At 51.8% G+C, this 17,344-nt stretch overlaps 1 protein-coding gene across 2 annotated transcripts in view; it reads left to right on the top strand.

Moving 5' to 3' along the window:
- The window catches only part of MED15 (mediator complex subunit 15), a 54,083-nt gene that overhangs the window by 9,028 nt on the left and 27,711 nt on the right, over positions 1 to 17,344 (top strand). For both annotated transcript variants that reach the window (XM_004592146.2, XM_058656488.1), the window contains exon 2: positions 16,418 to 16,505. In XM_004592146.2, coding sequence (XP_004592203.1) covers positions 16,418 to 16,505 — 88 coding nt within the window. The remainder of the gene's footprint in view (positions 1 to 16,417; positions 16,506 to 17,344) is intronic.

Raw genomic sequence — 17,344 nt, 5'->3', positions numbered from 1 at the left:
CCCAGGCCACAAGCAGGGAGCTGGGTGGGAAGTGGAGCTTCTGGGACATGAACCAGCGCCAATAGGAGATGCTGGCACTTGGAGATGGGGGAGTAAGCAGCTGAGCCCTTGTGCTGGGCCACTTTAAAGTTTTTTTTTTTTTAAGATGTATTTATTTTGATTGGAAAGGCAGATAGAGAGGAGGAGAGACAGAGAGGAAGATCTTCCGTCCGATGATTCACTCCCCAAGTGAGCGCAACGGCTGGTGCTGCGCTGATCCGATGCCGGGAACCAGGAACCTCTTCCAGGTCTCCCACATGGGTGCAGGGTCCCAAGGCTTCGGGCCGTCCTCAACTGCTTTCCCAGGCCACAAACAGGGAGCTGGATGGGAAGTGAAGCTGCCGGGACTAGAACCGGCGCCCATCTGGGATCCTGGCGTGTTCAAGGAGAGGACTTTAGCCGCTAGGCCATGGCACCGGGTCCTGCAACTGCATTTCAAATAAATAAAAGGTCTTTTCTTTTTAAAATAAGGATAAAGAGAATACAGGTTATTAGTTGATTTTTTAAAGAAAAGATTTATTTTATTTTTATTGGAAAGTCACGTATACAGAGAGAAGGAGAGATGGAGGGGAAGATCTTCTGTCTGTTGATTCACTTCCCAAGCGGCCACAGTACCTGGAGCTGCACAAATCCGAATCCAGGAGCCAGGAACTTCCTTCAGGTCTCCCACGTGGGTGCAGGGTCTCAAGGCTTTGGGTTATCCTTGACTGCTTTCCCAGACCACAATCTGGGGAGCTGGATGGTAAGCGGGGCTGCTGGGATTAGAACCTGTGCTCATATGGGATCCTGGTGCGTGCAAGGCGAGGACTTAAGCAGCTAGGCTACTAAAAACAATCAACTGGAGTTGATTGTTTTTTAATGGATAAGCAAATGAGCACCCAATCCTGAAGAATAAAATAGCAGCCAAGCCATCAATGCCTCTAAACCAGCCCTCACAGGGGAGATGCTCACTTCAGTTTCAATAATAAATCTCTTTGTAACTCGGCTGTGGGGCTGTTAGTCAGGGTCCCGTGATCAGATGAGTTAAATGTGCAGGGTGGAGTTACTGTGATGTGGGATAGTGAGTTCCTGGAGAAAACGCTTGACCTCTTTAAACCCCAGATACTTTTAAAATTTAACTTATTTGAAAGGCAGAGTGACAGAGAATGAGCGAGCTCTTTCCAAATGGCCATGACGGCTGGGGTAGGCCAGGCTAAGCTGGGATCCCGGAACTCCCGTCTAGTTTCCCATGTAGTTGGCAGGGACCAAACCAAGTACTTGACTGATCTTCACTGCTTTCTCGAGGAAATTGACAGGGAGCTAGACTGGAAGTGGTGTAGCTGTGACTAGAACTGGCACACTCTTTTTTTTTTTTTTTTTTTTTTAAGATTAAGTGTTATTACAAAGTCAGATATAGAGAGGAGGAGAGACAGAGAGGAAGATGTTCCGTCCGATGGGTCACTCCCCAAGTGACCACAACAGCTGGAGCTATGCGATCTGAAGCCAGGAGCCAGGAGTTTCTTCCGAGACTTCCAGGCAGGTGCAGAGTCCTAAGGCTTTGGGCCGTCCTCTCAATTGCTTTCCCAGGCCACAAGCGGGGAGCTGGATGGGAAGTGGGGCTGCCGGGATTAGAATCAGTGCCCATATGGGATCCCGGCATGTTCAAGGCAAGGACTTGAGCCGTTAGGCCACGCCACTGGGCCCTTGGAACTGGTATTCTTAACATGGAATGTTGGCATTTGCAGATGGTAACTTAATGGGCTGCTTCACAGCATCAGCCCCCAAGACCAAAGTTTTATTTTGAGTGTGAGATTGTTTCACATGGACAGAGGTTTGCAGGTCAGATTCCTGGGTGGGGGGACACATGTTTAGCCCAGCAGCTAAAATGCCGATTGGGACCTTAACAGAATGCCTGTGTTCAGTTCTTGGCTCTGCTTCCAGTTCCGGTTTTCTGCTAGCATACACCCTAAGTAGCAGCAAGTGATGCTCAGATGTTCAGGTCGCGGAGTAGCTGTTATGGCTTAAGTCACCACTTCAAATGCTCCTATCCCTTAGCAGGGTACAGGTTCAAATCCTGACCACCCCACTTCTAATCTAGCATCCTAGGAGGCGGCAAATGATGACCCAAGTATGTAGGTCTCTGCCATCCATGGGAGAGACCAAGATGGGGTTGGGGCTCTGGAATCCTTGCTTCAGCCTGGCCAAGCCCTGGCTATTGACTGTTGCAGGCATTTTATGAGAGAACCAGTGGGTGGAACATCTTACCATCCCTCCCTTCCCCCACCCCATTATATCTTTTTTTTTTTTTAAGATTTATTTTGATTGGAAAGGCAGATTTACAGAGAGAAGGGGAGGCAGAGAGGTCTGCTATCCACTGCCTCGCTCCCCAAGTGGCATTAGTGGGTGGAGCCGAGTGAGCCTCTCTGAAGCCAGTTACCTTCTTCTGGGTCTCCCACATGAGTGCAGGGTCCCAAGGCTTTGAGCCATCCTCTACTTCTTTCTCAGGCCACAAGCAGGGAGCTGGATGGGAAGTGGAGCAGTTGGGACATGACCCAGCACCCACATGGGATCTCAGCGCATACAAGGTGAGGATTTAACTACTAAGCCGTCACGCCAGACCCTACACTCTGCCTTTAGTTAGGTCTCTGGCATCTACATAGGAAACTTGCATTGAGTTCTCTGCTTCTGGCTTGGTATATTTTGGTGAATAAACTAACATGAAAGCTCTGTCTCTTAAAGATTAATTAAAAGAAAAAAAGCTTTTAAAGTTCTGGGTCACCTGTTCCCAGGATACCCTGGCTCTTTCCATGCAGTCTCTCTGCGCTGGGTGCTGTCCGACTTCCCGAGGCTGCCTCCTCCTCCTCATCCCTCATCAGTCTGAGGGGGCGGACTGGGTGTCTACAGTCAGAGAGGAATGGCCAGAGTGGTCCAGGGACCGAGGGCTAGGGACCTGAAGGGCACTCACCTCTGAGCTGTCCGCCTCCTTCCATGCTGCTGCTCTATCTGCCTGCCTCCTTTCAGTCCTCCTCAGAGGGGCTCCTGGAGGAAATGATCTGTCTGCTTTGCGGGGTCGGGCTCCTGTGGTGAATCAGAAGGAACCTGCCATTTGCTCTTCGAAGCCCTGGTTGGTCACCACAGGCCCCTGAGGAGCTCTCAGTCTGCTTTGATCAGCATTCGGGAGCATGGTTTCAGACCAGAAGCCCTGCAAGCCAGAACCCTAGAGCGGGGCTGGGCTCAGCAGCTTCGCTTGTTTCCTGGGGCTACATGCCTGCTGGGTGAACACCGCAACACCTGTCTCCAGCGTGTGGCCACTCTGTTCACACAGCAGTGTCCCCACAGCTGCTAGAAGGTCCCTCTCTGTCCTCTAGCCATGGCCGACCTCCACCTCCTCACCTGCCCTGACTTCCTGGGCCAGGGACACCTTTGATATGTTCTTCAACTTCCCGTCACTGGAGTCCCAGCGTGTGCGTTCTTGTTCAGTGTCAGGGCTGTGGAATCATTCTTGTGAGCAGCAGTTACTCTGTCGTGTGTACACCAGGTCACTTTTGCACTGGGTGCTTAGTGGACGTTGGCATAGTCCCAGTTGTTGTCTACGTTGCAGGCGGCGCCAGGAGTGATTTTGGTCGAGTCTTCGTTGACTGTGTTCATTAACTCCTGTCAGCAGCTTGTGTGGCTGGGTTAGAGGGTTCAATGTGCTCTGCCAAACGTTTCCCCCAGGTGGCTCCGTTTACATTCCCACCAGCACTGTGCAGTTCTGTTTGCTTAATATCCTTGTCAGCACCTGCCTTTATAACAGGCCCCCGGTTGATTTTGAATGCTTACTTGAGTTTGATACCCATTGGCTGCCCTAATGATAAGGATTAACAGAAGGGTTTAAGACGGAGAGAACCTGTAAGCAAAGAAGCTGTGGGGTGGGTATGTGTGTAGAGAGAGGAGGGACACAGGCATGTATCCTGCTAGGTGAGGACCCTTGACTGCGTTTTGATTCTGAGGGATCAGTGTGAAGTGAGGATGTGGGAGAGCTGCCCACCCCTCTGAGCAGAAATACCAACAGGCAGCGGGAGATGTGGGAGCAGGCCTGGGGGAGTGTTCTTCCTGCTGCAGGAGCAAGTGGGTGGGCCATTCTGGAGGCCCACCTGCCCAGGTAGAGTGCAGGAGGACCGGGCAGAGGCCCTGAGGAGGGCTGTGGTGGGCAGAGCAGACGTGGACAGACTGTCTGGGATGGGTGGGGGGCAGACCAGGCTGAATCAGTTCACGTCATCCACTGGCAAATCCAAGCACCAGAACAGAGTGTGGGTCGAGCCAGGTTCAGTCGCAACAAAAACCAGTGCACAATACGGAATGCCAAGGTGATGCTGCCTGTACCGGATGTGACCGCAGCACCCAACCAGCATGTGTGAGAACCAGGAAGGGAGAGGGCAGAGCCGGCAGGGGGAATAAGGGAGGGTTCCCTTGCCAGACAGCTACTCCCACTGGAGAGCGTGGGCTGGGAGGGGGGCAGACCAGACTAAGCAGGGCTGCAACACCTGTGGGCCTCGTGGACTAGATCAGGGAAAAGCCTAAGCTGGGCTGATTATTCCTACTGGTGCAAACAAAATTAGAGTGGGTGAGGGTTGTTTGGGCTTAGCTGCAGCACCAGCTGGCAGAAGCTGGCACTGGGGGCTAATTCTGTCAAGTCAAATGCCAGAACCACCTGAAGAGTGCATAATCTGAAGAGTGAGAGAGACCTGGGAGGGAAACAGTGGGCTCCTCCCTCTTGGATTACCACTCCCACGGGAGGACACGAAAACTAGGACAGGGGCTGGGGTGGCTAGACAGAGAGGCACTCAACAACATCCGTGAGGGCTGGATAGTTGAGCTGGTTGGATGGAACTAAGCTTCAATACCCATCAACATGTACGAGAGCCAAATGGGGTGTGGGACAGACTGGACTAGTCTGCTACACATACTGGCAAACCAGGGTAGGGGACAGGTCTGGTGGGGGTTATTGTGGGTCGCTCTGACTAGGCTGCAGCTCCCACTGGTTTATGTGACGGCTGAGTATGTGCTGGGCAGAACCAGGCTGGACTGCAACACCCATTGGTTCCAGTGGAAGTCGGGGCTGAAAACAGAACCAACCTAGCAATTGCAACTACCAGCTGATTGGGGCGATGGATTGTGCTGAGCCCTGTGCTTGCTAGAACACACAAAAATCTGGTCTGGGAATACCTCAAAGTTTCTTTGGGGATCTCCCCAATCGAAATGCCAGACTCAGAACCCTAACCAAGAAGACAGAAGACAGAACAGGTCAATCATTTATCTCAGCTATATGTTGGCAGCAAAATATTGGGCAAATGGAGACTCTGTGAGGGACTGTGTCAATCAGTGGATTCTTCAACGACCTCATCATGCTTGGAGTGGCGAGATTGGCAGCGATTCATAACTGGTGAACTGTCAAAACCACTTGAGCAAGGATCTCAGAGCATGCCCCACATCTGGGACTTGGGGTGGGTGGGAAACTGGGTGGGGTTTCTCCCTCAGTATCCCCCTATACCTCAGATACATGAAGAAAACAATATGGAAATAATAGTCTTACCCACTTCCCTATAGCCCTTGAACCTTTTTACCCCAATTAACTATGTAAAGATTGTAAAAAAAAAAAAAAAAAAAAAAAAAGATTGGGAGCCTGGGGCAGATGCCGCCGGTCTCAGCCCTTTTGGCCCTCCTGTGTCTGTGATTGCATTCAGGACTTATGGGTGTAGTGCCTCGTGCCTGTCCCGATAACATTGTGGAGGACTGAAAAACAGGAAGAGGCTTTCTATAATCTCCCTGCCCAGATAGGGTTAGTACTGACATACTTCCTCTCCTGCTGAATGTGCTTCTAGCTTTGTGTTGTAGATGTGTAAATGCACGCATGCGTTTTATGGATGGAGCTAGGCGGTAACTGGGCATGCAGTTTTGGGTGGTGGGTTTCTCCTGGTTTCAGTTGGATGCTCTGCCTGGGTGGGCTCCTGCTGTCCCCTGTGTGCCTGCAGCCTCTGTTCCCAGGACATGTGGACCATGCACAGCCTTCCTGTGTGCTTAAGACAAGCCTTTGACTGCCTGGATGACTTTTTTTTTTTTTTTCAGTTCCATTATGTTTTTTTTTTTTTCAAGTGTTCCCAGAAGTAGAGAAAATAGAAGAACGGTCTGCTGAGTACTTGAGTGTTGGTGACATATGGCCAGTATTGTTCCATCTGCTTCTCCCCAGCCCTTCTCAGACTATTTAAAGTCCAACCAGACACCATACAATTCCAGTCGTGGTCCCTTCCCTTAAATACTGCATTGCCATGGGAGATGAGTGCTTTCTGATGTCTTGGTGTGAGCTGAGAGCCCCTTCGGGCAGGTATTTTTTTTTTTTGGAAAGTGAGAGTTACAGAAAGAAGGAGAGGCAGAGAGAAAAATCTTCCATCTGCTGGTTCACTCCCCGTGTGGCAGCAATAACCAGAGTTGAGCTGGCCAGGAGCCAGGAGCTTCTTCTGGGTCTTCCAAATGGGTGCAGGGTCCCATGGCTTTGGGCCGTCCTCTACTGCTCTCCCAGGCCACAAGCAGGGAGCTGGATGGGAAGTGGAGCAGCTGGGATTAGAACCCGTGCCCATATGGGATCCTGGTGCATGGAAGGTGAGGATGTTGTGCTGGGCCCCTGCCTGGTGGTTTTGAGGTTGAAGCATCTGACAGCAGCATGGCATCTCAAGGACAGTAGCCTTTCTTTCAGATCTTAGTTTTTCTTGCTTTCTTTCTTTTTTTTTTAACAAAGTTTGTTTGAAAGGGAGAGTTACAAAGAGGAAGTTAGAGAGCGAGCAAGGTCTCTATTCCTCCTGAAACTCCTGATTTATTTTCCAAATGGCCACAATATCCAACGCTGGGGCTGAGGGCAGGAGCCTCAAATTTCATCCAGGTCTCTTGCTGGTAACAGGGGCCCAAGCATTTAGGCCATCTTCTGCTGCTTTCCTGGGTGCATTGGCAGGGAGCTGGATTAGAAGTAGAGCAGCTGGGAGACTTGAGCCAGTGCTCATATGGGATGCTGGCATTGCAGGCAGCAGCTTAACGTGCTATACCGCAATGCTACTGGTCATTTCTTTGTTCTTGTTCCCTGTGGGTGGAAAGAGCTGGATAGACATAGGATAACTTAATCAGACAACTGAGAAAACAATGTCAAGATTCTGGTACTGGTAGGATTAAAACATTTCTGCAAGACCAAAATACCCATTGCTACCTGTAGGTGGCTGGTTAGATTCTGAAATATGTATATATTTTATATCTTTTTTTAAAAAAAGATTTATTTATTTTTATTGGAAAGGCAGATATACAGATAGGAGGAGAGACAGAGAGGAAGATTTTTTGTCTGATGATTCACTCCCCAAGTGACCACAATGACCAGAGCTGCACCGATCCAAAGCCAGGAGCCAGGAGCTCTTCCTGGTCTCCCACGCAGGTGCAGGGTCCCAAGGCTTTGGGCCATCCTCGACTGCTTTCCCAGACCACAAGCAGGGAGCTAGATGGGAAGTGGGGCTGCCAGGATTAGAACTGGCGCCCATATGGGATGCTGGCACATGCAACGTGAGGGCTTTAGCCTCTGGGCCACCGCGCTGGGCCCTGTATTTTTTTTTTATCTTGTTCGAAAACGTTTGTATATTTCTTTAAATAGTAAAACAGCCAGAATGCAAAAGTTTGCTAACAAAGCAAAGGGAAGAAGTTGCAGTTTGTTTGGGGTGAAGTTTGGCTGATTCGCAGCCAGCTACCTGTGAGGTCCAAAGGCCAGGTGTTTGCTTTGGTTACTGTTGGTGACTAAACAGTTGGTGTCTCGTCATTTCCTGCCTCAGAGCTGAACCACCTGGCCACTGGGGCAGCGAGCCAGCTCTGGGGTTGGGAGAGGACCAAGGACAGTGGGGTGCTCTCTAGAGACTCAGAACCAGTTCCCTGCTGCCCAAGGACAGGGAAGAGGCTTGCATAGCCAGGTGTGCACAGGGAGCCTACAGAAGGGCAGCTGCTTCGGCTTAAGCTCTGTGCCACGCCTGTATTGTGTGGCCTGGGGCCACTGGGAACACTGTGGAAGGAATGCTTGCTGGGGCTTTTGGAACACTCATGGGGAACAGAAGCTTCCCGTCCAGTGTTGGCTAAGTCAGGAAGGTTTAGAAAGGTGGACAGGACCTTCTGTTCTTTAAGTTAAAATATACAAAATTATGTGAGAGACCAACAGAGAGAGCTAACTTCTTCCTGCTGATTTACTCCCTAAAAGCCTCCAGTGGACTGGAAGCAGGAACCAGTTTTGCAATCCAGGACTCCCCGATGGGTGGCAGGAGCCCAGCTGCCTCCAGTTCAGATGCAGACTCTGGAATGAGGAGCCAGGAATCAGGCCCTGGCCCTCCAGCATAGGGTGTGGGCCGGCCCTTTCTTAGCAGTTGCTGTTGTAGATCGGGCGTTTCTCTGTGACAGAGTCCTTTTGTGCATCTTGTCATTTAATGTTAAAGTATTTTAATATCATACACATAAATTGGGATGTGCAGGGATAACCTCTTCTCCCAGCCCTCCCCAAGGTGGCGAGTGCCTTGGATCCTTGACTTCACCCTGGTCTCATAGTGTGCTGGTGCTGCCGTACGGCTCCTTACTTGGTGAGCTTGTGACTTACTGACGGGCGCTCCATTTCCCTTCCCCACCAGTTTCTTCTGCTTCTCCCCTTCGCTTCTGCCTCTCAGTAGTTTACCTTCTGGGTAAACTGAGAATGAATGCTTGCATTTTATCTATTTATTTTCTAAATTATCTATCTATCTATCTTTGAAAGAGAGAGAGGGCTTCCATCCGCTGATTCACTCCCAAGATGGCCACAGTGTTCAGAGCTGAGCTGATCTGAAGCCAGGAGCCTCTTCCGGATTTCCCGCCAAGCAGATGGACCATCCTCTGTTGCCTTCCTAGGCATTAAACTGGGAGCTGATTTGGAAGTGGAGCGGGCGGTACAGGAAATAGCACCCATGTGGGATGCCAGTGCTGCTGAAAAAGCCCAGCACGCCACAGTGCCAGCTTATGCTTTCCTCTTTTTTTCTTTTCTTTTTTTTTTTTTTTTTTTTAAGATTTAATTTTAGGGCCTGGCACAATAGCATAGCGGCTCAAGTCCTCGCATTGAACGTCCCAGGATCCCATATGGGTGCTGGTTCATGTCCCGGCGGCCCTGCTTCTCATCCAGCTCGCTGCCTGTGGCCTGGGAAAGCAGTCAAGACGGCCCAAAGCCTTGGGACTCTGCATCTGCATGGGACACTAAGACGAAGAAGCTCCTGGCTCCTGGCTTCGGATTGGCTTAGCTCCGTCCGTTGCGGCCACTTGGGGAGTGAATCATTGATGGAAGATCTTCCTCTCTGTCTCTCCTCCTCTCTGTATATATGCTTTTCCAATAAAAATAAATAAATCTTTTTAAAAAAGATTTATTTTTATTGGAAAGGCAGAATTAGAGAAAGGGGAATAAAATGATCTTTGATCATTCACTCCTGCAGTGGGGCTGGGCTAGGCAGGAACCAGGAGCCTGGGACTCATTCAGTGGCCTTAGCACTTGGGCCATCTGCTGCAACTTTCCCAGGCTTGTGAGCAAGGAGCTGGATTGAAAGTTGGAGCAGCTGGGACTCGAGAATTGGTACTCTTGTAGGATGCAAGAGTCGCAGGCAGTAGGCTAAAATGCTGTGCTACAAAACTGACCAATGAATGCTTATAGTTTAAATTCATACAGTGGTATTCAAAGCTGGGCATGGGAGCATTGTGCAGCTGTATTAGTTTTCCTGGGGTGTTGGGGAGGGAATCTGTACCCAGTTTTCTGGGCACTGATTGATTCTTTTTAAAAAGAAAGGACTGTGAACGGTGCGGTAGCCCTAGTGACTGGGGTCCTCACCTTGTGTGCGCCTGGAACTCATATGGGTGTTCGTGTCCCATTTGTTCCACTTCTCATCCAGCTCCCTGCTTGTGGCCTCGAGGACAGCTTGGGGCCTTGGGACCCTGCATCTGGGTGGGAGACCAGAACAAGCATGAGGCTCCTGGCTTCAGATCGGCTCAGCTCCAGCCATTGTGGCCGCTAGCGGGGTGAACCAGTGGACAGAGGATCTTTCTCTCTGTATCTCCTTCTCTCTGTATTTCTGTCTTTCCAATAAAATTTTTTGAAACAATTCTTTAAAAAGAAAGGACTTACTTATTTGTTTAAAAGGTAGAATTAGAGGAAGGGAAAAATGGAGAAATAAAGAGAGAGAAAGGGCTCTTCCATTTGCTGGTAAAGTGCCCCAGATGGCCGCAGCAGTCACGGCTGGGCCGGCCAAAGCCAGGAGCCTAGACTTTCTAATTTTTTTTTTTAATTTTTAAAATGTATTTTTGATGATACTTACGCAGTTAAAAAGGATGTATGCCCATGTGGACCACCGATTAGGGTAGGGAGGGAAATGTGGGAAATGAATGAGACAACTGTTTTCTTTTTTTTTTTTAAAGATTTATTTATTTTTATTACAAAGTCAGATATACAGAGAGAGGAGGAGAGACAGAGAGGAAGATCTTCCGTCCGATGATTCATTCCCCAAGTGAGCCATAACGGGCTGGTGCTCACCTATCCGATGCCAGGAACCAGGAACCTCTTCCGGGTCTCCCACGCGGGTGCAGGGTCCCAAAGCTTTGGGCCGTCCTCAACTGCTTTCTCAGGCCACAAGCAGGGAGCTGGGTGGGAAGTGGAGCTGCCGGGATTAGAACCTGTGCCCATATGGGATCCCGGGGTGTTCAAGGCCAGGACTTTAGCTGCTAGGCCACGCCGCCGGACCCGAGACAACTGTTTTCAATGTGCTTTTTTCTTCCCGTATCTGAGGGAAGTGGGGAGAAAAGGGGTGAGAGCTGTTCTTAGCAGCCCAATTGAATCAGTACCCGAGAATGGGGGACAGCCACCTGCTGTCATCCCCTGATCCCCATTGTGGAGCATGTTCTGAGGGTACCGCTTAAGTGGTTTCGATAGTTCTGAGACACTATTGATTTTCTTGCTCCAAGGTTGAAGAAATCCTTCCGAGGTCCGTTGGCTGATAGTCCACCTAAGAGTCTCTACTTGCCAAGATATTCACTGTCAAAGCTTAGCTGTGAAAGCTGTTCAGTTTGTTCTGCTCTCCGTGATACTAGACATCCTCTGCAGGCCTCAGTGAACTGGTTGTCATGCACCCATGTGCATTTGGGCGTGCCGTCCACTGCACGGGATTCAATGACCGAGGAGACCCGGTTCTGACACATGCACTCCATGGTCAGACCACAGATCCTGTGATTTTCCCTGTGGTTGGAGTCCAGTGGTCTAGTTGAGGGGTCCCCAAAGAGACCTTAGCAGAGGTGACCCCAGATCTGACTCCTGTGTGTGCCAGCTAGTGTGGGGTCCGGCTCAGGCCTTCACCCATATCAGCCTACACATACACTGGTAGTGGCAGTCGCCCAGTCAGTTCTTTCCCTAGCCCCATCTCATGTGCCTGGCTGGCGTGAGGGGCGTGCTCCTGAGCTGCTGCAGGCGCTCTGCTCCATCATCTCCTGGGAAAGGGGGTCACACTGACATCTGCGAGCCGTGCAGATATTCCGGGAAGCTGTCCCGCCGCTCAGTCATGTGGGTTATTCTCTGACCTATTTCTTGAACACACACTTAGTGCTTCCCGTGTGCCCAGGACCTCACGATGTGAACTGTAGGAAGGTGCTGAGGGCCTGACTGCCAGAGGCCTCGCCTGTGCTGGCACACCTGGAACCTGATGTCTGTGTGAGCCTGTTAGGATTCTGGCCTTCTCTCTGCTTTATTCTACACGGATTCAGATGATAAGGGCAGGCAGCTAGATCCCTGCTGATGAACTGAGCCCCCAGTTTAGGGTTGGCAGGTGATGAGAACCCACAAGTCCAGGCTGAACAGGAGCTCTGCAACTTGGCCACAGCCCTTCTGGGCGCTCCTTGATGAGGGGTCACTGGGGCACAGAGTGTCTCCCTGGGCTCCAGAGCTGGAGAATGGCCAGTGTGCTTGCTGCCAGACTCGCTGCCTGGGTTCTGTAAGCTTCAGGCCATGGCACCTTTTCCTGGCCACTTGGCCTCTGCTACTTGTATCTGCCTGTCACAGCCCATCAGAATGTGTGACAGCCCATTCCTTCTGTGGAAACGGCCTGTTATCCTCCCACACCGACGGCTGCCTGCCACGTAGAGTGGGTGCCATGATATCCGCTTTCAGTGTTCGTTAGGACAGTGGAACCTACACACAGGAACCAGTGACTCCTACAGGGCTTCTGTGACGTAGACAGAGTGGGTATTAAGTGGGAGGCCCTAACGGGGCTTGTGGGACAGTGAGGGAGTGTGCAAGGCAGCAGAGTCCCTGGCCCCCCCCGTCCCCTGAGTGTGGTCACTAGAGGGAGCTTCTCAGTGGACTCATGGCCGGGCTGCGGATGTGGCTGTGTGCAGTGAGGGACATAGCCTGCTGCTTACAGGCTCACTAGTGGTCACATGACTTAGGAGGCTGGTGGAGGTGATGGAGGCGATGGAGGCAACAGTGGAAAATTGGAGACCGGTACATTAGGAGGGAATGTCTCAGTTGCGGTGGGGCAAGGATTTGAACTTCCTAGGGAACTGGAGGTGGCAATTGGGAAGGAAGTGGAGGGGTAGCCCAGCGTTCAGTCAAGCCACCACCTGCAGTGCTGGCATCCCGTATGGATGCTGCTTTGAGTCTCAGCTGTTCCACTTCCCGTCCAGCTTTCTGCTAATGCACCTTGCAGAGCAGTGGAACCTGGTCCATGGCTGTGGGAGCCCCCGCTACTACCCATGTGGGAGATCCCCAGGTGGACTTCAGCCTAGCCCAGCCCCGCTGCAACTGTTAACAACCACCTGGGTTGCAACCATAGTGAACGAAAGTGGGTGGAGGATCTCTCCCTAACACAACCTTTCAAAAATAAAGAAAAAAAACTGGATAAATAACACTTGGGGCAGGGAGAAAGAAGCCCCAGGTTTCTCGCGTGGGTGCTGGGTGCAGAAGATGAGGGTATCAACAGGTTTTTCTGGTGGGTCACTTGTGACTGCTCAGGCAGGGCTCTAGGACACACTGTGTTCTAGAAGCAGGTTGGGATACTGAAGGCATCCTCAGAAGCCTTGGTAGGTGAGTTCCAGGGTCTCATGATGTTGATGGTCAGGGGGAGGTTTAAGCCAGGGACTGGTTGGAACCTGCCTGGGCAGCTTCGAGGTGGCCCGAGGGAGAGTTTGTGGAGCCTGGGGCACATCTGAGGGCTGTGTGTCCTGAGCCAGGTTGGGCTGGTCGCATTCAGCTCACTCAGTGAGCAACCCCACTCAGCAAGTAACCCCCAGGTTCCTATTCAGTTTGTGCTGTTGTCAGTCCTGCAGCACCATAGGCTCCTGCCCTTCTGTGAGCACAGTGAGGATATTGGACAGGACCATGGCAGGCTGGTCATTTGGGCTCCCCTACACTTGAGCTGACACTGGTTTGCTCCTCGCCTGCTCCTGGCTCTCTGGCGCCGAGCTCCTGGCTGGGTTGTGTTGGCCTGTCACCGTGACCTGTTGTTGTTCCATGTCGCCCATGGAGCTGCACCCTCCACTCGGGTGGCAGCTGCCTCCTTGAATGACAGCCCACCTTCGTTTCATCACGATTGTTGGCAGGATTCTGTTTTCAGAGGACAGAAGAGTGGCCGTGCCAATCTACTGCCGAGGCTGCAAACCCAGCATGGGGAGAATGTAAAGGGCTTGGGCAAATAGTCCAGGCTGTTCTAAGAGTGAGCCAGGTCCTGGGCAAAGCCTTGTGCAGCTGGCACATGAGATCTCAGAGGAAGAAAGAGGGGAGCGAACCTGAGCTGAGTGAACTGTGGACTGTGAGCAGCTGGTGCCCAGAGAGCAGGGCTCTGTGTAGGACACGGACAGGGCGCTGCCTCCTGCTGCTTCCCTTTCTCTCATGCAGCTTGATGTTCATAGCTACAAACAGGAACAGAAACTGGGAATGGTTCTTTAGGTATCATTGTTCCGGACAGAGAGGCACATGCTGATGCTGTGGCTGGGCAGGGAGCCGTGTGGGCCCAGGAGTGCCTCTGGCTTCCTCCTCAGCCTTTGCTGTCCACCTGGAACTGGCTGTCGTACTGGCTCACTCACTCTTCTTTGGCAGAGGTGCATCTCCAAACATGCTAGCACACATCTGTTTCTGGGCTTCAGCCTGTCCGGGGCTTATGTCACGCACATCATCTGAAGTGGCCCTGGCAACCTGGAACAGGGCTTGTCCTCCAGCACAGACCCTGGCATCTGGTGCCCCTTTGCTGTCAGCTCTTCCATACCTCCTAGCTCCATCTCTCCACCATGTTTCTAGGTCGAGTCTCTGGTGCCTGTGTCCAGACTGGGTGTACCATGTCTGTGAGGACTGCCTGGGTACTGACCAGCAGCAGCTCTTAATGCTGTACTGAGGAATTTAGCTTAGCCCTCAGTGATTGCTGCTCCACCTGTACGCTGGGCACCCCCTTAGACTCCTGCCTCCTCTCCTTTTCTGTGTATATCCCTTGGCCCCCAGCTGCACCCCCCAACCATAGCCTTCCTGCTTGTCAGCCTACAGGTTAGGCAGCTTAGCCAGCAGACACTCATCTCTGGCTGGTTTGTCTGTTTTCTTCACACCACTGTCAAAAGTTGGGGTACCAACAGCTACTGGGGAAGGGGAAACAGGTGAGGTGAGCAGTTCTATCTAGGTTCTTCTGGTCAGAAACACCCTGTGAGTCGTTAGCCTACTCTTGGGGGTCTTCTGTCCAGAAGGCCCTGAGACCACCGGTTTTGGGTAGGGGTGAGGTGACAATGTTCTGCAGCAGAAACACTGGAGACAAGCTGATGGTGAGGGATGTTCATGCATTTCAGAGAAGTCACAAGCTTATATAGGGTAGGAAAAGGGAGCAGGCAGAAGGGCAGTCCCAACAGTACTTCTATCCAACATTAACATTGTGACAGGCTAGTAGATATGTTTGCCTCTCTGGACCCTCCAGTGAAGTTAAAGGTTAGGAAGCACAGGAAGCTGTGTCAGGGCAAACTCTGTTACCTGCCGAAAAGCAGGATGAATATAACGTTTGACTACCTAGAGTTGTTTACAAAGGGAAGTCCCAGCGCAGCTTGTTAAATAGGCAGAAAAGAGAGACTGGGGTGCAGCCCATCATTCTTTTTTTTTTTTTTTTTTAAGATTTATAATCTTGGGCCCGGCGGCGTGGCCTAGCAGCTGAAGTCCTCACCTTGAAAGCCCCGGGATCCCATGTGGGCGCCGGTTCTGATCCCGGCAGCTCCTCTTCCCATCCAGCTCCCTGCTTGTGGCCTGGGAAAGCAGTTGAGGACGGCCCAATGCTTTGGGATCCTGCACCCATGTGGGAGACCTGGAGCAAGTTCCTGGATCCTGGCTCAAGATCGGCACAGCACCAGCCGTTGCGGCTCACTTGGGGAGTGAATCATCGGACGGAGGATCTGCCTCTCTGTCTCTCCTCCTCTGTGTATATCTGGCTGTAATAAAATGAATAAATCTTTAAAAAAACAAAACAAAACAAGATTTATAATTTATTTTTATTGCAAAGTCAGATATATATATATATAGAGGAGAAAAGACAAAGATGATCGTCCATCCGATGATTCACTCCCCAAGTGACCACAACGGCCAGTGCTCCGGCAATCCAAAGCCAGGAGCCAGGAGTTTCCTTCAGGTCTCCCACACAGGTGCAGGGTCCCAAGGCTTTGGACCATCCTCGACTGCTTTCCCAGGCCACAAGCAGGGAGCTGGATGGGAAGTGAAGCTGCCGGGATTAGAACCGGTGTCCATATGGGATCCCTGCGCATACAAGGCGAGACTTTTGCTGCTAGGCCACCATGCCGGGCCCTCTTCTGCATGTGTTGGTAAATGCATGGCCTGTATTCTCCTGTCCTCAGCTAGAAGTTGTTGCTGTGGGGGCTGGTCTCTCTGGTTCCACTGGGAGAACTTCAATGCCCCATGTGGGGTCCCTTGCCTTGCAGGGACCCAAAGACAGGTTCTGGTGACCTCTTCATTTTATAGAGAAGGAATTGGCCCAGGGTCTCTCCAAACTGTCAGCGACAGAGTTGAGTGGAGCCATGGGGCATCCAGAGGGCAGGGCTGGCCGTAGTGAGCTGTGGCACACTGGATTGTGTGCTGCTGTAGTCTTTGTGGTGACCACCTTTCCTTCCAGTTTCTTCTTGGGCGTGGCTCCTGCTCCATCTCTCAGCTGCCCATCACTGCTCTGTGGAGCACACTTCCCTGCATGCCCCTCCTGGACCTCAGCCAGAATGACGGACTGGGACAGCACCTCGTCCACCCAGGGGTGGCTGCTGGCCAGGGCCCCATGTGGTGGACCTGCTCATGCTTATATGTATCTTTTATCTCTTTGTGTTGCAGCGAGGATGCTATGAGGAAAGCTGGCGTGGCCCACAGTAAATCTAGCAAGGATATGGAGAGCCATGTGTTTTTGAAGGCCAAGACTCGGGTAAGCCCCTGTTGGGTGTGGTCCCTAGAGGAGGGCAGGGTTACAGATCCTGGGACGTGTCTGGGTGGTTTGTGCAGATTTAGGGCCAGTGGCTGCACAGTGATCTCCAGCCCAGCCAGCTTTGCCTGCAGTGCTCCTGGGTGAGCCTGTGTGCATGTGGTATAAAGGCACTGGATGGGCACCTAAGGTGAGGCCCAGCTTCTGGCCCCTTCTGTCTGTGGCCCGTCCCTGCAGGCCCAGAATCCTGCAGGGAGCTCAGTCAGGAACTGGTTGTTCCTGCAAAAGGACAAGTGCTGTGCAGAAGAAATAGCTCTGTCCTCCGCCTTAGCCCTCTCTGGGGGAGTGCTGCCGCAGACCCCTCCAGGACCCTGGTGTGTGAGCCCAGAAGGGCTCATCTCGTTTGTTACATGAGCAAGGTGGTGCCTGTTGAGGTCGGCGCCCAGAATGTCACCGGGGGTCAGGTACCACCTGCCTTCCCCTGCACCCCCCCCCCCGGGACAGAGCTGAAATGAGGTAGAATAGCAGAAATGGAGTGAAGTTCAGTGGAAATGAGCAAGTGCACGAGTGTCAGTGCATGTGGGCTCTGCTGGGGCATGCTGGGAGTGAACATGTGTAATGAGGCGGACGTGGTGCTGCAGCAGGTGGGCTGTGCATCTCATCCGAGTGACAGTTTGAGCCTGGCTGCTCCTCTTCCTACCAGCTTGTTCCTGTTCCTGGTGAAAGTTCATGCAACTGGTGAAAGATAGCTCCAGTACTTGGGCCCCTTGCCACCCACAGGGGAGACCCCAATGGAGTTCAGGCTCTTGTCCAGCGTAGGCAGTTGCAACCATTTGGGAAAC

The sequence above is a fragment of the Ochotona princeps genome, chromosome 29, assembly GCF_030435755.1.
Source record: "Ochotona princeps isolate mOchPri1 chromosome 29, mOchPri1.hap1, whole genome shotgun sequence".
Taxonomy (NCBI): Eukaryota; Metazoa; Chordata; class Mammalia; order Lagomorpha; family Ochotonidae; genus Ochotona; species Ochotona princeps.
This window is presented reverse-complemented; position numbering and strand designations above follow the sequence as displayed.